General features: G+C 37.8%; 1 protein-coding gene across 3 annotated transcripts in view; it reads right to left on the minus strand.

The window, feature by feature from the left end:
- The window catches only part of Nf1 (neurofibromin 1), a 103994-nt gene that overhangs the window by 29887 nt on the left and 50179 nt on the right, over positions 1–23928 (minus strand). For all 3 annotated transcript variants that reach the window (XM_089647957.1, XM_089647956.1, XM_089647955.1), the window contains 19 exons: positions 22501–22682; positions 22016–22151; positions 19842–19932; positions 19255–19429; positions 17507–17621; positions 14751–14875; positions 12793–12984; positions 10420–10542; positions 8908–9046; positions 8164–8328; positions 6768–6869; positions 5820–5957; positions 4619–4799; positions 3793–3899; positions 3501–3577; positions 2912–3105; positions 2239–2342; positions 953–1003; positions 6–92 (listed from right to left, as the gene is read on the minus strand). In XM_089647957.1, the coding sequence (XP_089504083.1) occupies positions 6–92; positions 953–1003; positions 2239–2342; positions 2912–3105; positions 3501–3577; positions 3793–3899; positions 4619–4799; positions 5820–5957; positions 6768–6869; positions 8164–8328; positions 8908–9046; positions 10420–10542; positions 12793–12984; positions 14751–14875; positions 17507–17621; positions 19255–19429; positions 19842–19932; positions 22016–22151; positions 22501–22682 (2484 nt within the window). The remainder of the gene's footprint in view (positions 1–5; positions 93–952; positions 1004–2238; positions 2343–2911; positions 3106–3500; positions 3578–3792; positions 3900–4618; positions 4800–5819; positions 5958–6767; positions 6870–8163; positions 8329–8907; positions 9047–10419; positions 10543–12792; positions 12985–14750; positions 14876–17506; positions 17622–19254; positions 19430–19841; positions 19933–22015; positions 22152–22500; positions 22683–23928) is intronic.

Raw genomic sequence — 23928 nt, forward strand, 5'->3', positions numbered from 1 at the left:
TGTACCAAGTATCTGGCCAGGATGGCGATGTCGTCCCACATCATGTGTTGCTCCAGCACGGGGGTGGGGGCGTGGCATGTCTTATCCACCACCTGAACACAGACATTACATACATATAATGCTACGTATACATCCGCCAGCCCAACTGAACCTCAACTTATGGGAGACTTGCGGTTGATTCGTTCCTTTCCTGTGATTCGTGGTACGGTTAGCGTTTCGGCTCGCAAATGTATACATACCCTTACATTAACTCCTCAAATAGTGACCAATAAGTGCAACAATACGACTTATTAAAACTTAAATTATAGCTATTTTCTTAAGACACAGAAGATTTCCTTAGCTTAGTGGCTGGATATTGCATAATTAGGAACACCATTCAAAAATCAACCTGTAAATTTGGAAAGTCAAGACTTGTGCGGCTATGACATGTCACACGTGTGATTGGCCAGCACTTTTTGTTTTGCATAATAATTATTCTTTTATCCAGGAATTTGAAAAATATAATGATAAATTAAAATTATCAAAATGAACCCTAGAAGGGTGAATTTCTGACCGGATGTGTTCTGTGGTTTCAGGTTAATAAATGGATTTTTAAAATTGATTAAACACCCAACAGATCAACACACACCTGAGGTCATCAATCCTAGTTCGCAGCGCCATTGCGAAGCCATTGACAATATTATTTTGATATCGTCTGATTAAAAAAATCGAATGGAGCACAAATCCTAGTTTTAAAAATGTATTCTACCATGTAAACATGCAAAGGACAAATAGTTAAATTAAGGTTAAATGGTGAATATTGTCAGTACATTTATATGTCGTAGGACGCATTACTAGCAGTCAGATTGAGTACAATACTCACAGCGGGTATTGGACGTATTAATATTGACGACAAGTAAAAATTAGATGAAAATAATAAATACAAGGTTAAAAGAAAATCATACAAACTCACACAGTAATTTCCTAGGGCGATAAAAGTTTGGGACGGCAACTTAGAAAGGGCCTAAACACCAAACAATTAAAAACAAACAAAATATAAATAAAACAGCAACAACAACAAAAACAACAACAACAACAACAAAAACAAAGCAAAATATAATATACAAAAAATAAATAAAACATTTTATGAGTCAAACTTACAATTTAAAAAAAATTTAAAGAAAGACAAACAATCCCGGGTTGCGAATAACTTGAGATTATTTGAAAATCTCCTACTACTACAACAGTAAGCGAAAAATGTTGCTTGTGTTGTGATGGAGGACTTAACTAGGAATTGAACACATTACGCCTGGGTGAGATCCAAACGCAATGTTAATTCAACTACCGACCGGTCGACTATGGTATCCCTGTGATTTGGGACATGATGTGAGGGGAAGAGGAAGGTTGGGAAGTTCCTGGACATTTGAGGCAAGTAAATTTTATTGGATGAATTTGTGTTATTTCACAATTTAACCGATCAAAATAATATATAGTATACTTGCAGCATGTTCCAGAGTGGAAGAGACTCTCAGTATCGCCCTGGTGTAAGACCGCCAATCAGAATTGAAACATTGCTTGTAATAGCTTTAGCCGAATTTGGTGACCAGGTACTCCCCCACCTTCCTCTTGCTCATCTCCTTCCCCTCTATCTCTACCTTCAGCCTCGCAACATACCCCAATTGGGGATGCCATAGTCTCACTGGCTCCAGACTGGAACAGTTGGAACTCTTGTGCGGTTCTCACATAAAAAATTTAGATCTAGTCAAGTCTGAATCCCTTTTCTATTTTGACTATCGATCCCTCACAGGGGTAAAACTGAGATTATTTATAACTTATCAATCTACTACATAAAACACAAAAATGTACTCCAGGGCAAAGCCGGGTAGCAAAGCTAGCAATATAAATAAAAGCAGAATAAAAAACAAGGAGGTATGTCGCCACCTTTAAATAAACTGTTGAGTAACTACTAATCAAGTAACTTTAATGATATTGTCCCTGAATATTGAGGCAACCTCTTGATCAAAGGTCCATGTCCCGGCGGGATTGATGAGGTTCACATGGCTCGCAGACCTAGATGTCCCCCTCTGACCCCCCCACCATTCGAAAGAAGAAGAATGACACTTACTTGACGGTAGAGGAGGTGGTGAAATCGATAATATATGAAAATCGACAGTCTAATCAGAGGTTGTGAAATACATTATTGACAGCAAATATAAGTAAGAATTAAACTGAGAATTGGATATTTGAAACCAGTCTTACCCGACACATTCTACCAATTATTTTTTTAGCAACCAGCTGGACATTGGCTGAGGCCAAAGCCACTGCGGTGTCAGCCATTATTTCAACCATGGGGGATCCCAGACCTGAGGGAAGAATAAATATCATGTCATGTTTTTAATTTGAAAATACATATACAGTACAGGGAGTGGGCACTTTGAGGAGGTTCCATGGGTCAAACAATTCCTAATTGCAAAAACTTATGGCCCATCCTGTACTCTACCAGGAGTTATTCAGAACTGGGTTTTGGACAATTTTGTGAGGAAGATTCTAAGAGAAATCTATGGATCAATAGAAGAAAATATTTGTATAACAATGAGAAAATTTGTAAAACTTTGCTGGGCAAGCTAAAGGGCTTCTCTTTAATATTCCTGAAGGCGAATAACCCCTGACCTGACCCGTATATAATAAAAACAAGTAACATAGGCCACAAATCATTATTAGCACTAAACCGCGCACGCAATGTGTGAAGTCAACATTGTACATCTATATTAATGCAAACCGCATTTACGCACAGCGGGGCTTTGCCTTTGTTTCTACATACAGACCAAACGCAAAAACTTTCATTGCATAGCCGTTTTGATAGTTTTGGTCGTAGCTCGGCGACAGTTGACCCGCTTCCGTCTTCCTTTGTTTCTATTGACTATGGCCTCACCCGAAGTGACGCTCCTCTGGATGAAGTTGTCCAGCACCATATCGATGAGTTCCGGCACCTGGCCGATGGAGCCCCAGATCTTGGCCTGGATGCTGGGGTACATCTCCACCTCCTCTATGGTCAGAATGATCAGCTTCTCCAGGATGCCGGCCACCTGCTTCTGCCGCTTGGACTCATCAGAGGGCTTGCAGAATCTGAGGGTGAAAAAAAAAAAAAATTTTATTAGTTAATGGATCCGAAAAATTTAATCCTCCTTTGGTTTCCATTCCTAAAGTTAACCCAATTATTTAAAAATAATTTACCCCATTTCGTTTGACTTGTGAGCTTCTGAATATTATAATTTATTCAGAATAAACAGAAGGTGTTGTAGCCATTACTGGCCACAGACAAAAACACCTAACAACTTAAAATACACCAGCGCAGTGGCGCTACGGGAAGACGTCCCAGACATGCTGTTATGACTCTCCATACAGGACGGGCCACTTACATAACTACTCTTCACATTGTTATTGCTAGTGTATTGAACGTTGTTAGGTGTTTTGTATATGGCTAGCAGTGGCTACAATGCAGAAACGGAAAATTAGATTACCTGACGAGGTTGGCAAGCCAAGGAGTCATGTACTCCAGACACAAATGTTTCAGCTCTATGGTGGAACCTCGGAAACCCTGAAAAATACAAAATTTAATTAGAGATGATAAAAGTGATGACTTTTCTGTTACACGTAATATTATTTTATAATTTGAGCAGAGTAAAAAGTAAAAAAAAGAGTTCATAAACTGCTAAATACATTTAATGCTTAAATTATTTTATTATGAATGAGTGTTTCAATCTAATACAGATTTATCAAGAAGAGTTAATATTTTTTAAATTTGTTATTGACCTGTATACATTCTTCCAGGAATTCCAGGGTAAGATGGGGTTCGTTGGTGGCCAGTTTCTCGCTTACAGATTTAATGAATATTGTGTTGTTGGACGGAATGCACAACCCTGTTGGAAAACAAAACATATTAACACATTATAAATTAGTTATTTTTTCAATAATGTTTCAATTCTAAATGGTCTTTCACCGTGGAGATATTGAGAGTATCTGGAACACTGGAACCTGAAGCAAAAATATTACATAATGATGATTAAATTAAATTTATTTGCGCACGCTGAGTTGTGAACCCGTGACCTCTGGATAAAGAGTCTAGGGTCATAACCGGTCAGCCAGAGGTCACCTTGGATGTGGACATCCATGTCTAGTGGTCAACTTGACAGTGGACATGTTCTCAGCTCTTCTTCCATTTTCTTTCTTTCAGTATTCGATACTCGACGATTGAAGTATCTTGGCCACTACTGCCATACATCGCCGTTTCGTACACAGGCATGTGTTACCGACATTTTGTAAACGAAAAATGACACATGTCATTGAGACTTTGAACTCGGCGTCAATTGTGTATATATTTGTACCAATGCATGTGCTTTGGATCAACAATAGGAATAAAACAGTTAACATAAAGTGACAGCTATAGTAGTTGTGAGTAAGTTATGAAAGCTAGTTTAGAAGTTTGGAGAGGTGGTGGCGATGTGGGCCTCGTGATTTCAGTAGTGTGTGCGTGATAAATTGTATACGATCGGAATAAATAACATCAGTATCGTATACTCGCGTATTCCTGTGGAAGGGCCTAACAACCATGAGCGTCAAGATCATAAAGCATGATTACCGGAGGTCTCCAGCAGCTGCCCTTCTATCTTGAGGTCGAAGGTTGCAGTGAGGGCGCACAGCTGGTTGTAGGCGGCCGTGCGCAGGCTGGGGTCCGCGCTGCCCAGGTTCAGCAGCGCCATGTTTAGCAGCGTGCCGGGCACGTCCTTGGGGCGAATCTTCTGGTGGACCGTGACAGAATCCTGCAAGAAGACAGTCAATCAAAGGTTATTTGCAGAAAACACAACCAATCTTCAGTAGTGTCATCAGGAAAATCTAAATGAATCTTATCATATTGATTGAAATGTCTTGTCTCACATCTTTAATACATAATACATGGTGTCCGGAAACTAGTGGTACAAGCGGGAAAGTAGTGAATCTACATCACATTTGGACTTGAATTTTCAGTATAACTTTTTTGATTTGAGATTTTGTTTTCGAGGAAATCGAGATCGAAAATGGAATTTTTTTAGTTCAAATTTGAACAAATTCGGTCGCTACCGGGCTACCATACTGGGTATCTATTCCAGAGTCTCAACCACGAATTACTCGCTATGGGCCATCTACAAACGAAAATCTCTACGACTTTTGTCATAAGTTCTATATTTATACATTCATGAGTGTCGCACGGTTGAAGAGATGACTGTGTTGGCAACCCTGTGAATATTGTCTATGTTTCTGATGTGTTTGAGGTTTCTATGGAGTGAATTTGAAATGTCATAAACAAACCGTTGCCGCGTCGTTCTGTCAACGTTTTTATTTGCTACCGCACTTTTTCTGAAATGAATGGCGGTGGTGGATACATATCGAAATGCCAGAAAAAAGGTTAAAACTACTTTGCAGAACTAAATGAATCCGATACCAATTTCAAAAACGCGCGGGAAACGATTTTTTTTTTTTTGTATAAGGCAATTCACCAGGATGCAATGAGATTTTGACAGTTTTGCCGATCTCTACTGCTTCGACCCACTCGTTGTTTAAGTCGAATGAATTTTGACGTATGGCGTGTAGTATGTACTTTCGGTGAGACTCAAGAATAACAAACTCTACCAGTGTATGTACTTTCGGCGGAAATTGCGAGCGATCGAGACTGGGGAATAGATACCCAGGGTAGAGACCTGAATCCAATTTTTCAACAACTCTTTAGTTGATGATAAAAAAGGATACAAATATAATTTAAGCGAGCAATGCAGCTGTTATATCTTATTGATGGATAAACTTACCGGTTGACTGAGCTCCCACCTATTCCTGATGTGTATTACGGACTGCACGATGCTGTCGCAGTCGTTGTGTATGAAGCTCAGCGGGCCGCTCTCGTTGGCTATAGTCAGGGTGAACTGGTTGTCGTCCACTAGGCACACCTGGAATCACAACGGCAATAATAATGCGACAGGAAAATTACTGATGGAGAGTATAGGCTGCTTCATAGGCTCACGAGGCATGGTCGAATTAGCCAGGCAAGTGAGAACATGTGTAAAGCAATAGTTGAACATCGCCAGTGCCTGACAGCCATCGAGTCCTGGTCACCAGCGCCCGGCGTCGACTCACTGACCCGCGCTTGACCTGCCAACACAGCCAGCATCCGGTGAATACATCTGTCCAGCGTCAACTCTCGTCAAGGCAACTCTGACTCAATAAACACTGTGACCTTCACGACCGACTTTTATTCCGTGCCTCTTATTGATCTCCAAAATTTCATACACTTTATTATGCATCTTTGACTGTTCAAATATTTATTGTTAGATGCGAACTGCTTCAAATGCTAGTCGCGCAGTATCTGTATGAATCTATGTACACAGATTTTTAGTTAAGATTTACACTCATGCCAGAGCATTTACTTTTTAATGTGTATACCATACAATAGTCTTAACTAACTGCAGCCAGTGAGACTATAGCATCCCCCAACTGGGAAAAGGAGGTGGAAAGAAGAAAGCGGGAAAGTACCTGACTGAGTATCTGACTAAGATTGTGTTTACTAAATATGGCTAGTCATTTTGAAGCAGCATTTTTTTGATTCTGAATAGTGGTTTTTTTACCAGGTAGAAACTGAGAGTATCTACCGCTATTGAAAAAAGCAAGTAATACTAGTTGTACGTGGTGGATAGCATTGTATTGATAGTTATTGTAAATAATATCAGCTGATGTTGTATTTCTAATGTTGCTTAACTCACCTCTTCTATTTCAGAAGCGTAATAGACATCATTCAGCATAACAGAGTGCGATAGGACTTTGGTTTTCTCGGAGGACGTTATCTGGATTGCAGTTGGGCCAACCTGAAAAAATAATATAAAATAAATATCACACAATGATATTTTAATGAATGCTTTTCTAGTAAATAAAACCAGCTTTGATGGCAACATTGGTATTCTTGTCTGACAACCCACCTTGATGCCAACATTAGTTACCTTGTCTGAAAACACACCTCGATGGCAACATTGGTGTTGTTGTGTGACAAAAGTTTCTAATAAGTAAATAAAAACTTTAATTGATTTAATAAACCCACCTAGATAACATTGGTAACATTGTCAGACGACACACATCGATGGCAACATTGTCAGACAACATACATCGTTGACAACATTGTCACACAACCCACCTTGATGGCAACATTGGTGACCTCAGACAACACACCTTAATGGTAAAATTGGTGACCTTGTCTGACAACGCATCTTGATGGCAACGTTAGTGACATTGTCTGACAATGCGCCTTGATGGCAACATCGTTGTTAAAGTTAAAACCACTTTGATTTGCGTGACTAAAAATAATAATATCAATGGTGTGTCAGTCCCAGTTCCCAGTTCTAGAGATCATTGAACTCCGGTTCGATGACCTCTAGTACGGGAGATCAATGAACTGGGAATTTCTTCGATTTACAAATTTGGAACTGATTGTGGGATTCAGACAATCGATAAAGTAAGTATGAAAATGATTTAATTAATGTATAATTCTATAATAATACCACCAAGGTATTAGTGTACAAAACACTAATTAGACCAGTGCTTACGTACGCAGCCGAGACGTGGGTTCTAACTAAGAAGAATGAGCGAGCACTGGACGTTTTTGAAAGTAAAATTTTGAGGCGCATCTTCGGACCGGTTCTAGAAAATGGATTTTGGCGCAGACGTTATAACAATGAGCTCTATACTCTGTTTAAGGAGCTAAACGTCACAAAATTCATAAAACTGGGAAGACTTCGGAGGCTAGGTCATGTGGAGAGAATGACCGAGCAACAAGAACCAAAGTCCCTGCTGAGCTCAAGACCGATAGGGAGAAGGAGCCTGGGAAGGCCAAGGTTAAGATGGAGCGACAACGTCCTCAAAGATTTGTCTGCCTTGGAGCTTCGAAACTGGAGAGAGCTGGCGCGGGACCGAGATGAGTGGAGGAAGACTCTTGAGGAGGCCAAGACCCACCAGGGGTTGTAGAGCCAAAAGTGATGATGATGATGATGATGATAATTCTATAATGATTTCGAGGCAAATATAAAAAAAAAACTTCCAGCTTCCCAAATCCCACAATTATAACATTCTGAGATTTTTCACAGGTATATGTGTAGATAATAAACCCACCTTGATGGCCACTTTGGTGTCCTTGTGTGACAGCTTGAGGGCGTTGTTAAACACCTTGAGGTCCTCGTCCAGAGACAGGGTGGCTCCGGGCAGCTTCTGCTGGTCCGTGTCTATGATGTCGTTGAGCTTCTCCTTGTTGTCTATGAACACTAGCTTTCTGTTACCCTATGAAGTTGAAATATTATTAATATTTGGAACTGTACATTTAGGTACAAAACAAATAACTAATAGTTCTGTGAACAGTAGAACTGACGTCTAAAAAATACATGTTACTAATTTTATCTTATTTTATAAATCCAATCGAAAATTTCCTCCGAAATTATAAGCCTTGGAAGACGGCTAATATTTTGCAAATATCTCAAAGCCAAATATAATATTGAAAATTATATTTGAAATAATTGATAGGCATCTACAGTGTCAACGTTTCAATTAGGAATTTTCATGGACAATATTGAAATGCGTTCATAACTTATAAAACCTAGCTTTATACACTGCTTATTGCAGTGCACCTGAAGGTAGCATAATTTCACTGAACTGCTATTGTAGTTGGTTGTATCCTAAGGGTTAAGTACACATCAACTTAATTATAAACCATAATTATTGTACGAAACATCTAAAAAAATTTAAGTAAGGAATTATGTAATTAGTCCAAAGAAACATCACCAAGATTCAAACATTCTCCAAGGAAGATTCCTTAATTCGACCAACTCTGTGTGGGGTTTAACATAAAAATGACATAGTTACCTTAATAGGAGCCAGCATTCTGTCGTGGAACTTGGTATATTCGCGTACCCAGCTGTTGCAGTTGTAGATATAGCAGGCGTGGATGTTAACGTATGCCACCTCTGGGAGGACGTAAAACCACTTCTGCAGGAACTCCGTTCTACAAGAGTACCGCATTATCATTACATACAGCAGAGTATGAATGTTAGTGTGCCAAGACAGAGTTGTGTGGTGGTTCATCCTCTCTGCCTACCCCTGCGATACAGTGTAACTAAGGAACAACTCTGCATGCACCTAAAAGTCGATTTCATTGACTATTATTCCTGTCTGTACCGCACCATATTCACACATCGCATCGACTCTTTAAGGCCCCATCTGTGCATCATGTGGGCACAGCGGCTATGGGAGCACCTTAACCTATTGATGGCGGACCAGGTTTTGCGAGGCAATGAGAATCCAGGTTGTCTCTCGGTGGGATCCTGTATGAGATGGGCATTTCCCACGTTGGCCGTTTGCCACTCAAGTTTCCACCTATCTTCTGAGGTGAGAGGTAATCGGAGGAGCCTCTCTCCTTCCGCCCAGATAATATATCGTACATAAAAAAATACATTAACCTTCCTTCGGGCGCGTTTGATCTAACAGGCACAGCGTACGAGGTGACTAAATAACGGGAAGCTGTTCAGAGAAGCTCATTGCGTCTAAACTGCAATCAACGTATTACTACCAACGCAAGGTTAAGAGAAGAAAACCAAATTTTCTACTTGAAAGATATGGAACAGAAAACATAGTCTTGTTTAATATTGGAGAGTTAAATGGATACATATTAAAAAGCTAATTATTATTATTTAATGAGCAGGCCGCATTCTGCTGGTGCGTTCATATCTGGTTTCACAATAAATTTAACAGTAATTGAGTTGTCTTAAATTTAAAAATAAGTTAGTCCTTTCTTCTCTCTAATAAGAATCCAATCAAGATTTAAATTGGTTTACATTAGTAGCATCGATGACATGTTGTGGAAGATTGTTCCATGCATCCACTACTCTATTTGCAAGGAAGTATTTAATAGGATTGGAAGTCTCAATCTATGTTACCTTTTCTCTTCTTCTTTTAACGTTGGTAATCTTAGTTCCTTGGGTATATTGCCAGTTTTTCAAAGCTCTTTGTATTTTTGTAAATTGTCTCTGTACATTCTCTATTAGTTCTATATCTTTCGCAAAATATGGGCTCCATATTTGGAAAGCATATTCTAGGAGAGGTCGCACATATGAGTTGTATATTTTTTATATTTGTTAGGATATGCCAAAAAAAATATTGAAAAATTATGAAGAAATTTCTGACAGTTCAAATTCTAACACCAGAGTTCACTGTTCAAGATTTTAGCTGCTTCAGACAAAGAGATTTTTGCATTACAATTATGATAGTCAAAATAAATATGTACATATTTTTAGCAATATGTTTTGTAAAAGTTAAAATTAATTAATTTCTGGAGTTTTGAGGCACTTTTTTAGTAAGTTGGTGGCGTGTATGAATTACCTGAATCTGTTGTCGGAGCAGGTGTGCGTGAAGTCCACCACAAGTTCAAAGGGGGAGTGACAGAAGGGCTTAAGGGTCAGGATCACGTGGTATATCAGAAGATCTCCGTTGGTCTCACCAATCCTGAGCACACAATTAAAACAATACATTCATATTTTCCAGAATCTCGGCCATCCGGACAAATTGGCAATTGCTTGGAATTGGAACTGGCCATTACTTTTGGGAAAACCCATTGAGCACGCCTAATTGCAGGGGCAATTGAAATCCACGAAAACCCCATAAATGTTAATAGAGCCGATTGAGCCAAGATAAATAGTTCTCGGTATCTGGTACTCGACAACTACACCAAAACTAAATGCCAAAAACCACACGAATTTAACTAATTATTATAGTGAATTTCCAGCCCTAAAAGGATTATTGCACACACCATGGTTTCACCTCTACAAAATAAACACACACCATCTGCCCTGATGATGGACACAGTAACGCTGTCTGAAATGTTGGCTAAAGAAACGCAACCAACATGATAAAAAATTAATCACAACTAATTAATATTTTTGGGTTACCTTTTTAAATATTAACTCCAGACAGGAGAACCAGGGGAAATAAAATGCTTCAGCACCTATGTCATCTTTGAGGATGCTGTTTGTAGGGTCTTTTTGAGGAAAGTAAGGAGTGAACCTGGGTCTTAAAGAGAATCATGGTGAAGGAGGGAGGGAACACAGACGCCAGCAAACCATCCATAGTCGAGCTGTTGAACATAAGAACAGGTCGTAGATAACTCGTAAGATACTCATTTTTATGTGGCGAAAGCATTTCCACTTGATGTCTGTGCTCCAAGGACTGATATCTGTTTGTTAAGATAGGGGAATTTATTAAATGGACTACCAGTTTCTGCACAGAGATAAGAATTTATTAGATGGACTGCCAGTTTCTGCAGAGATAAGAATTTATTAAATGGACTGCCAGTTTGTGCACAGAGATAAGAATTTATTAAATGGACTGCCAGTTTCTGCAGAGATAAGAATTTATTAAATGGACTGCCAGTTTCTGCACAGAGATAAGAATTCATTAAATGGACTGCCAGTTTCTGCACAGAGATAAGAATTTATTAAATGGACTGCCAGTTTCTGCACAGAGATAAGAATTTATTAAATGGACTGCCAGTTTCTGCACAGAGAGAAGAATTTTTCAGGTATTTTGGGACTCCAGATCAGAAGTGGCTGCCAAATACAACAGTGGGGTGCAATATTAATTTGTCAGCAGTTTTGTACTATTAGAGTATCTGCGGAGAGCATTAGCACTAGCTTCTTCTGAAAGGCTACCTTAACTCTGGCTTCATGCGCACATATTACGTTTACTTATCCGGATGGTTTAAAATTTTAACCTTAGCTACGCTACTGTCGCAAACGTGATCCACGAAGTTTCATTAAGCTTGCGATGAAAAGGCCAGCGTTGTAAAGGTTAAGTAATAATTTGATGGTGGCGCCGGTTCTAATTAAGTTGCCCAATAATGCGGGACAAAAGGGATGGGAAACCACAGATGTACCTTGGTCCATTATATTGTTTTAACCCCTATTAGGCTAATTTATTTATTTCAGCTCATATAATTTTTTTTTTTTTTTTTAAAAAGAAAGACAAACATTCCCAGGTTACGAATAACCCAACAATGTTTGAAAATCTCCTACTACCACCACAGAAAGCCGAAAATGTTGCTTGTGTTGTGATGGAGGACTTAGCCAGCCGAGGAATCGAACACGCGACGCTCGGGTGAGACCCAAGCGCTATGCCCACTCAACCACTGACCGGTCATATAGTCTCATAGAAATCGTTGTCCCCCTTAACCACTGTCGTGGTAAGAAATATCATATAAACGGTGTTGGAAAGAGAAAATACTGTGCTTTATATTCAAATCTACAAGTTGAACCACAGAAGAATTAAAATGTCCTCTATGAACCAAAGTTTTCGATCGCAAATTGATAAAAATTCAAGAAGCTTTACGAATTTTTAAAAATTTATAAGAAATGAAAAAAAAATGAGGCAACATAATGTTTATGATACATTTGCCTAATAAAATGTGTGTTTTTTTCATTAACAGTAATATAGGTTCAGTATTTAGACGAAAAAAACGTAAGGTGAGCCATTTTAAAATGTTTTATGTTTGCATTCATAATTTTAATACATATTTCAAAAATGATATGTTAATTTCATTTGATGATATGTTTATTTGTTTGATGATATGTTTATTTATTTGATATATCAGAGGCCTGAGGGGTTAAATAAACTTAACAAATTGAATTCCGTCTCCCTGTCTAAAATAATAATAATTAGTGGTGAGGCGTGTATAAGTTGAGATACAAGACAAATACTGACTTGTATCTCCTGGCGATGTAGTAGAAGACGGGATAGCCCTGTTTGGAGGTGCCCGCCTGGTAGAAGATGTTCAGGCTCTTGATGCTCTTGAACTCTTCCTTCTCGTGCATGTTGTGCTTCACCATGATCTCCTCAAAGTTGGTGGAGGACATGTCGATGGAGGACCAACGGGCGTACGACGAGAACAGGAGGCTGCAACGATACGTAGATGTATATGACACCTTCAACTCAAACAAATACTTGAGTCAAAGTTAGTCTGTTAGTTATTACAGCACAATATTTTACTTTATTAATACTTTTGTAGTGTTATACCAGTCCTTTTGTAGTGGTACTCTCAGTATCGCTTTAGTGAAAGACCACAATTCACAATAGATCTTGGCTTGTTGGGTCGTTTCTTCAACACATTTTTTTATACATCGGCGCATTAATAGATCCCTTCCTACAGCCCCAACTTTTACCCGCCTTTACCCGTGGCGACAGAGTCGTCTTCTTCTTTATACATCGGCGCATTAATAGATCCCTTCCTACAGCCCCAACTTTTACCCGCCTTTACCCGTGGCGACAGAGTCGTCTTCTTCTTTATACATCGGCGCATTAATAGATCCCTTCCTACAGCCCCAACTTTTACCCGCCTTTACCCGTGGCGACAGAGTCGTCTTCTTCTTTATACATCGGCGCATTAATAGATCCCTTCCTACAGCCCCAACTTTTACCCGCCTTTACCCGTGGCGACAGAGTCGTCTTCTTCTTTATACATCGGCGCATTAATAGATCCCTTCCTACAGCCCCAACTTTTACCCGCCTTTACCCGTGGCGACAGAGTCGTCTTCTTCTTTATACATCGGCGCATTAATAGATCCCTTCCTACAGCCCCAACTTTTACCCGCCTTTACCCGTGGCGACAGAGTCGTCTTCTTCTTTATACATCGGCGCATTAATAGATCCCTTCCTACAGCCCCAACTTTTACCCGCCTTTACCCGTGGCGACAGAGTCGTCTTCTTCTTTATACATCGGCGCATTAATAGATCCCTTCCTACAGCCCCAACTTTTACCCGCCTTTACCTGTGGCGACAGAGTCGTCTTCTTTCGTCATCTTTACACTGCACAGACAAGGGCGCGTGAAGTTGCTTGAAATGGCGCCATATTTAGTGACCAAATCTGAAAAGCCATGTACTTAAACTGTAAATCTCCATCCCCTACCTACTCCCTTCAGCCTCACAACATACCCAAATTAAGGAGCCATAGTCCCCATGGCTCCGGGCAACAGAATGAAGAGAGAAAAAGCAGTATTGTAAGAAAATCTCAAATGACATCAGAGAAAAAGTAGCTTTAACCCCTAAGAGCCGAAGCCCTGCATTTGCAGGGTTGAAGAATTATGCTCACGCATGTCGCAAAGCACTGCAATTGCAGGGTCCAACTTATACATTCATTTTGTCTTTGTTCTACTGGGTTTGTTATTTTTATTTATTGAATATTCTTGCCAGCTCCTACGGGTTAAAGAACCCGATTTAACCTTTACCAAATCAGCAAAACAAAAAATTCCTTTTGCATAATTCATGCATGGTCGTTTTCCAGGACATAAAAAACCACATTCGGAGCGTGTTAGAAATATATTGTAATACATGTTGCTATTCCAGAACCATTTCCATTTAATTGAAAAGTGGAATAGACGAAATGAAATTGACAATAAACATCGTCAATTTCATTTCGAGATTTCTTACAATTAAACTGATTGATCAGTTTCGTAAGATCTAAGTAAGAGAAAATAATGTACAAAAAAAAAACTGAATAAACACATATAAAAAAATAAAAAAAAGATGACGTGATTGCAAAACACTCCCAAGTGCGAATTTGAACATAATGTCTCAAATCTTAACTCTGTCATTGGTGCAGAACAAATCAAACTCAACAGGAACCAATAGCATAGGCCACCACGAAACAAACATTTTAAACTCACTGTGAATCGACAGGCTTGTGTTCTGGGGGCCCCAGGTAGGCGAGGAGTGTGGCCATCTTGTCAAAGGGGCGCCTCCCCACGGCCTTGTGGTCGCGGCTCGACGACAGATAGTCACCGATTTTTTCCTGGGATATCACAAATAAATTATTAATCACTCGGGTATTTTTGTGTACTTTACGGCACAAACTGAGTGTTTATATTACAGTGAGATATGTGATTTAACCCTTGGAATGCCAGCGAATCGGATTTACTAGGAACTCAACGCATTTCCCTCATTATGGTATTTTGAACCTTAAAAAATGCTTATAGTACACTAAAATAAATTTTATTCACTTGGCAGGGAAATAATTTTAATATTATTCTAGCTTATCGTTTTGTCACTTGCAAACACGAATTTTTTCTGTCAAAAAGCGCTTTGCAAATTGCACATCAAATTGCACATCAAATGTCATAATTTTTAATTTTAAAAATTCATAATAATAATATTTGGCTAATTTATATAGCGCCGCTTTAGTGATGTACAAATATATCTCTTAAATAGTTAATACTAAAACTACTGACTTAAAACTAGTGACTTACGAATATGGCTTATAACTACTATCTTAATGACATATATATTTACATATGTAGAAACTTACAACTAACATTAACATTAACAATCTAATTTTACTAGCGCCAGAAGAAAAAGGAAGCTCTATAATATCAGGGTGTTTTTATAATTCATTTTAGAACACGGGTGCACCATAGAATGCGCCCACAGTACTGAATTTATTTGCAGGAAATCCTAATATGACTTTTTTATTGTGAATAACATTTATTTATTTATTGTTTTTGTGTTTAATTCGTAGAACTCCATTTAATTTTTTTAATAAATTTAATTTAGATTAAATTTGATAATATTATTATTAAGTTCTGCAAGTGTTTTAGTTTTTTATTATTGTGACAGCTGTTTCGGCTTACAAGGCCATTTTCAAACTGTGGTTAGTCCACATTGTCACAATATTGTCACAATGTCATTGTCACAATGTCACAATAATAAAAAACTAAAACACTTGCAGAACTTAATAATAATATTATCAAATTTAATCTAAATTAAATTTATAAAAAAAACATTTATTTAGATGGAAAATACACGGTGTCCGGAAACTCGTAGTACAAGCGGGAAACTGGAGAATCTACACCACATGGGGAACCCAAAAAAACATAAAGTTTTTTGATTTGAGCATTTTCAAAAAAAAAAAAAAACCAAAAAAAAATTTTTTTTGGCTATTTTAGGGTTAAAGTTTTTTCTGGTGTTTAGGGTTGAATAACAGATGTTTTAACCCTGCAGAGCAGAAATATTTTATGATTACACCGGGTTAAATGAAGGGTGATTTCAAAATAATGCTTCAAATCCGAGTTTCTTCATTTGTTTTACTTTCAAATAGTTTTAATTAGTTGGGTACTTTGATCTTCAGTAATAATTTATAAGAATTTGATTAAAAAAAAAAAAAAAAAAAAAAAAAAAATCAACTTCAAACTCGATTTACTCGATAACGAAAGCTCAAATAAAAAAAAAATATACTACAAAATCGACTCCAAATGTGATGTAGATTCACCAGTTTCCCGCTTGTACTACGAGTTTCCGGACACCCTGTATAATAAAACTTAAGAATATTTTCGTACGTCTTCAGTATTTTATATTTTGTATAACATTAGAGAGAGAAAACATTTCTCTGAATTTAAGTAGCTACCCTGGGGAAACTACATAGGATACGCGTTATCTGGTAAGACGGTACAATTTACAAACACATCATTTTACAAAAAAACAAGTAATTTATTACGAAAATAGTGTCGGTCGGGGATTGGCAGGCCGCTCGGCATTTTAGCTGACACACTAAGGGTTAAGCAGTGTTAGAAAGAGGTAACACCACACTTTGTATTTCTATCTAAAAGTTTACAATACACTAGTGTTGGTCGGCGCATGGCAGGCCGCTCAGCATTTTAGCTGGAAAACTAAGGGTTACGCAGTGTTAGAAAGAGGCAGCACCACACTTTGTATTTGCATCTAAAAGTTTACAATACACTTCCAAATAATTGTAATATACTTTCAAAATTTTAAATGGATTGTTACAAATTGTGACTCTAAAAAAACAACTTAACCCTTAAATGCATGATTTATTTATTTTACTGGAAAAAATATATTTTGTAGATATTTACATGCATATGCAAGGAAATATAAAGAATTTAATTTTTTGTAATTTTTTAATGATATTTGATTAAAAAAAATTGTTGCAGGTTTACAACACCATTTATTTAATAAAAATTAATATGAATAATTTACGTATGAAAAAAAATAAAAAACCTAAAAAAAATTCTCAAAACTAATAAGTGTACCGGAAAAATACGAGTTATAACATATAAGTATTGTATTATTGTATCTACTTACCTAAGAAAATCAAAATAATAACAGCAAAACAAAACTGTAATTCTAACCTCCAACCAATTTTCGAGAATCTTCACTTTGTTAAAGAAAAAGTGACATTTGACATTCGCTTAAGAAAAAAAAGGTGATGCCACTCGATAAAATATATTACTGTGAACTTGATAATTCTAAAACGGCATGCATTAAGTATACACCAAAGAGTTAAAGGTGGTTTGAACGGTATGTTGCAGTTTTGCAACAGTATGCATTTAAGGGTTAACAAAAAAGCCATTAAAGCACAAAAAAATGTGTAATATAATGATCTAAATGAAGCAACAATATGTCTGCATACCTGGTGGCTCCACAGCAGTCGATGCAGGGCCAGTACATTGGCGTCACTGATGAAGGACATGGAGTGGGACGTTTGATCTACCGTCTCACAGTCTGAAGCCACTTGTATGAAGAATCTGAAAAGTTGAAAGTTTTGTCATTAAGAGTTCGACTCTATCTCCTGGGTCAAAAACTTCTTCCCATCAAGACGAGTATAGACTTTTCTAAATCCTCTTCACATTTCATGCAGCTATTGCTATTGGTGTTTCCCATTTACAACAGCTGCATGTGTTTCGTGAGGTCAAAGTGTTCTGTTAGGCCCTTTTTCCACAGGGATATGCAAGTATCCGATACTGGTGTTGTGCATTTACGTCGCCAACAACATTTGGTTCAGAGGCCATACACGTCACTACTGAAATCACGAGATCCGCATCACTACCACCTCTAGAAATGTCAAAACTGGCTTATAATCTCACTCCCAACTGCTGTAGCTGTCATTTTTTGTTGACTGTTGTGTTTCTGGCATCCATCTGAAGCACACAGATTGTTAAAAAATGTTTGATATAAGTGACGATGAGACTATCATTTTTGGTAGACTATGATATTTATATTTTGCTCCACCATATTTAGAATCTCGAAGACGTGAGTGGTAACCAGAGATGTGCTTTATTTCAAATAAATCCATTTCAAATGGAAATGCAAAATGGGCATTTTCCATTTTGCATTTTAAATGCTTTTCTAAAAACCATTTTGCATTTTAAATGCTTTTCTCAATGCATTTTCTATTTTAAATGCTTTTTTGCAACATTCTTCCTACTATCTCCACTCATCTTTTTTTCATAAGCCCCAAATATCAGTCGGTCCTCAACCTCGCTATGAGAGATAATTTACATTTGTCAAGTTGCTCCCTGGTAGGAGCCCTGGCAATTGAGTGATACCATTATAAAAAAAATACTGCTTCAAATACTGAACATGGGGCCATGACGCTGTAATATTAAATGTTAGATAGCAGTTTCTATGTTTTTGCGTTGGCAACATTAGTCCCGCGCAAATTTTTTGTGGTTTCATAATCTGTAGTCGTGATGTTTTTGGATTTACCATCATGTAATATGTTTGTTCTACATTGATATCCATTATTCAATGACAAAATTGTTTAAAAATTCTATAATTATTTTAATTGTTTGACCTGAGAAACCATTTTAAATGGTCAATGCATTTTGAAAATAGGTATTTTGCATTTGAAATGCTTTTCTAAAAACCATTTTGCATTTTGCATTTTCAAATGGAAAAATTTTGACCCATTTCCATTTTGCATTTCAAATGGTTTTGGGTACACATCTCTGGTGGTAACGACTTCAACCAGCTGGTAACAGGAGACGGAATCACCAAAATGTGGGCAACTTGTGTCTGTGTATGAACCTCCGCGCAGATGTATGGCAGTAGTCGCCAAGGTACTTGAATTGGATACTTGCGTATCCCTGTGGAAGAAGGGCTGTAGCAGTCCTAAAGATACATTATTATCGAGTCATCTTCTTTTTAGTCATTGCCACATTACTGAGGATTGTGGCTACAACTCCAATTTTTCTGGTGGACAAGGCTGCTTCACCCTTCACGGTACTGCGCTGCATAGAGAGCTTTTCTGCAGGATCGAGTTCTTAGTTTGGCGAGCGATGCGTCCAAATACCGAACGACAATTGATAGACCAGTGTGGTTGCCCAGATCTTCCAGAATGGATATTTAGTGCACCTGACCAATGATTAGCGTAATTACCTGCGTCCAATCTCAAAGTGTGCCTTGAGGAAGTCGTTGAAGGGCAGCATGTGCTGTTCCTTGGAGAACTCCACGTGGTTGGCGATGTTCTGCAGGATCTTGGACATGAGCATTAGACCTCGCTTAACCGATGCCGGCACCTGTTTGGAGACTATGCCCATCTCTTGCGGAGATACTGGAAAAAAAAAATACTAACCAATTGGGACCAATTTTGATCAAAGTGCTACAAATTTTGGTAAAATGGGACCAATTTTGGGTAAACTTCTACCAATTTGGGTAAAATGGGATCATTTTTGGAAAAATAAGATCAATACATTTTGGTAGAATATGATAAATTTTAGTAATAACAAAAATTTATCAATTTTGGTATAAGTAATATTGGTTTGGAAAATACTGGGTTGGCATTTGGTTTTCGAAATCAGGCAGTGGTGCCCCTGGTTCCCACTCACGCCATGTGGGTTCAATCATCTACCTAGCAAAATTTTCGCTTTTTCGATTATAGTAGGAGAAATTCAAATATCATCAGGTTATTCAAAGCCTTGCAATGTTTATCTTCCTTAAAAAGAGACGAGAAAAAAATAAATTACCAATGGCAGGATTGATGAATCTCAGGAAAAGTACAGTGCCAACAGCGCCAATACTCGTTTGCGGAAACTGGGCGAATCGCTTGCTCAACACCTGGAATCAAATTTAACAGTTAGTTCATTTTTTATTGTTTTTGTGTTTAATTCGTTAAACTCCATTTAATTTTTTTTTCAATTAAATGTAAATCAAATTTAAAAATATTATTATGTATTAAGTTCTGCAAGTATTTTTTGGTTTTTGTTATAAATTTCAAAGTCGATTTTCAAGTTCAGTGAAGGTTTTATTCAAGTTCTGTTATTATTTCAGTTTTGTCAAATAACTGGTCCGCAATGATATAATAACAGAACTTGAATACAACCTTCACAGAACTTGAAAATCATCATTAAAATTTGATCGGCCTTGAAAGCCGAAACAGCTGTAACAATAACAAAAACCAAAAAATACTTGCAGAACTTAACCTCTCAGACATAGAATTTTATTTATTATGTGTCCCTTTGAAAACTGTCAGAACGTGATAATTTTTGTGTTATTTACGAGTTTTACTAAAATCTTCATAACTCACGTTTTGGGAAACGTAGCCTGATTCTAAAAAATGTTTTGGAAAGATTATGAAATCCACTATCGCATTGTGTTGTTATACGTAAATATTTGCGTTTCTAAATATACATTTTCTGAAAACGTCAAAAATATGTAAAAATCGCTTACCATTATTTCAAAGCTTTGAAAAATGTACTTTTTTCTGAGTAGCATAAAGGAATAACACTTTATATATTGAAGAAATATATTTAAAAACTATTAGTCACCTCAAAATATTAACCGTCCAAACTAAAATATTTTTAATAAATTATTTAGAAACGCAATAAATTATTAACGAACATCTTGACAGTTTCAATCGGCTTAGATAATGCACCTCTACGTTCCATAGATATTCTTGAATACAGACGCGTAGCGTTATTCATTATCGATACTCTGTTTTTTAAATCATTGGAATCCGTATACTAGTGATGGAAATAAATCAATTTTTGTAAAATCTCGCGCGTTTACGTGAAAAGACGTTCTAATGTCTTGACCGCTATTATCATATTTACGTCTTTTGACGTTCTAATGTTCTGAGTGGTTAATAATAATATTATTGAATTTGATTTACATTAAACAAAAAAATAAAAAAACAGTTTGTTATTATTATCTCGAGCTTTGTGCGACAAAAAAATCAGTATGTCCTCTAGTTAAGTAGTAAGCTGCCAATCAGTTTGAAATATAGATAATGGAAACAAAGGGAGATATGGCATGGAGGCGTGCCGACTGTCACCAAGCTACGACCAAACTGTGCGGACTATCAGTGACAGAGCCACTTACGTCAGAATAAAAAGCCATATTTGCATAAATTTCGACGGCCTGAAGGCAATTAAGTGACAGCCTATTTTGGCACCTGCGGGGTTCGTGCAATTTTTTTTAATAAAATACGTCATCATTAGTATTGTGATACATTGTAACATTTTACAGAAAAACTCGATAATTATGGTTTCCTGCGCATTCAAACCGAGTAAATATATAAAAGGTAAAGTGAATAATCACTGATATCGCATCACATTACACTGCTAAGCGTTATTTGACTTATAGTTTAATATGAACTGTTTTTAAGATGATAAGTCAGTGACACTCATACTATTAAAAGCGCTTAAAGTAGTGATGCAAAACACAAAGTGATGGTTTAGAACGGTGAGTAAATTATACAACAATTGCAAAAGTGAAAACAATTTACTCTTACAAAATATTCAGTTTTTGTTAATAAGTAAAAACTTTTTCACAGGATCTGGGATTTTTAGTTACGGCGAAGAATTCACGTACTATTGTAAAAAAGAATTTAAGCAGATTCCATTGTCGAAGACTAAAATACTTTGACTGCAATGCGAGTTGCCTGCAGATGTCGGATACATTTATTCGCAAATCATCAAAAGGCAGAGAAGCCTGCACAGTCGCGGTCATGTTAGTTTGTTCCCCTCACCCGTAAAGGCATATCTGTTATTTCTTTAATCTGTGGACAGAGCCAATGAAAGTTCGATGCGATTTTCAGTAGTAAGTGATGTTGGCAACATGTGTTGTGCATGCAGGTTCATATTAAAAATTGTTCATGACATATTTCCCTTGTTTCTATAATTCATGGTTAGAACCATACCTGATAGAGACAGTGGCACATGCTCCTGAGCTGCGGTGGGAATTTCTCCGCCGTGGTGATGATGGAGTCAAACACCTTCTGCGTCAGCTCCACCAGGTTTTGTCGGTTCACTTCAATGTCCTCGGATGGATCCAACCTGAATGAGCAGAGAAAAAAACTTATTGTTCTGAAAAACCTTTCATAGTATAATCGCAATACAATGGATTATAATGGGCTTAGCAGGGGTGCCTAGGTTGATGGGGTGATGTTTATTCAGGTCTTGGCAGCGAATGCGTCTGCTCACCAACTGCGTAGCTGGCCTGATTGGGAGTTGAGGTTGAGGGAGATTCCTCGACTTAACGCCTTGCACCGGAGGCAAGGATTCATATGTCCATCACTCTTGGACACAGTTAATGTAACCATGATATAAGTGGAAAGAGCAACTCAACATACACACACATATCTAGATTGTTAAACATTGATTAATTAGTAAATCATGACTTTACCTGGCAGGATCCACCTCGAAGCTGACCTTGGACCCTTCCTCATCAGCCTGCTCCAGCAGCGGGCTGACCAGTGGCTCCAGCAGGTTCTGCAGGTACGAGGCTCCGTATATTTTGAAGCAGAAGGCCATGATCTTGGAGCCCAGGGAGTTGCCGCGGAAGAGAGTCTGCATGCAGTCTGAGACCTGCGTGAAGAGAAGAAAAGAGAATATATATATTGTAATGCGCCAGAGTAATGAGTCTTACCCAGCGTAGATTTTGGCGTTAGCTCAGATGTAGAGAGTAGAGAATCCAAATCCTTCAGGTTTGGGTCAGCCAACAGGCTTTTACACGAGGAACAATGCCAAGTAGACCACTCTATATTCGTCAAAATGAAACACCAAATGGGAGTATGAAAATATATTCACAAGCACAAATACATTGCAGTTACACAAATGAGACGTATAATTAACATTCTAAATATTCCTGGCTGTTAGTTAGAACAATCTCTCTATAGTTTAAGATTCTGGCTGGCAAGCATGGATGTATACACGATTCAAGTAATAAAGGCACATGTAGAGGAATGATAATTAAGCAGCTTACATGATTTGCAGGATGAGTCAACACGTACGTGTTGAATCACTGATATGGCGGGATGTCTTCCGTATTGTACGCGCCAGTGCACGTGCAATTCTCCATCGTAAATCGGTACATAATTAGATACCGGTTATAAAAGTACTTCGCACAAAATAGTCGTTAAAATCGGGCGCGCTTCGAGAGCGTCTTTGTTAATGGCAAAACACATGTTGTCAAGGCCGAGGACAGATTTTAAGTGTGGGCCGTTAGTGATTTCATCAGCCAGCGTGCTGCTAGCCAGCAGCTAGAGAATTGTACAGTGTAGACAACTTAACCGCGCGCAATGCGCAACGCATGCGCGCAGCAAACAGTGGTATCAACTCACAGCTAACTAATTTGATTTCGCGGGTATTTTTAAAAGTGTTGATTTATTACGTCAATTACGAAAAAATATATATATATATATATATCATCCGACAACACAGTGTTGATACTCAACTCTTACGTCATCCATATGATACATACAAATAGTCAAACAAAGGCCATCTTGGAGCAAACATTTTGGCATGATTTGAATTTTTTTTATGTGGCTTTAGAAATTAAAAGCTAATTTGGAAATGTGGCTGAATTAAATCTTTTAACCCCATGTACACCAGTTGCGGTTTCTAAATCACATACATATGGGATTTGGAAAGTCAAGACCTGTGTGGCTGTCACAGACGTGTGTAATCGAGCGGAACTTAACACATTTCAAGCGGACGAAAATAGGGAATATTTTTTTCCTCAGCTCCCTTCTGGCTGACAAAGCCCATTTCAGGTGGCAGAAGAGTGAACCAAACGAACCAACGATGTATTATCTTTATTTATAAAACTGAA

This window comes from Hesperophylax consimilis, chromosome 27, assembly GCF_061612785.1.
Source record: "Hesperophylax consimilis isolate HC1 chromosome 27, BYU_Hcon_1.0, whole genome shotgun sequence".
Taxonomy (NCBI): Eukaryota; Metazoa; Arthropoda; class Insecta; order Trichoptera; family Limnephilidae; genus Hesperophylax; species Hesperophylax consimilis.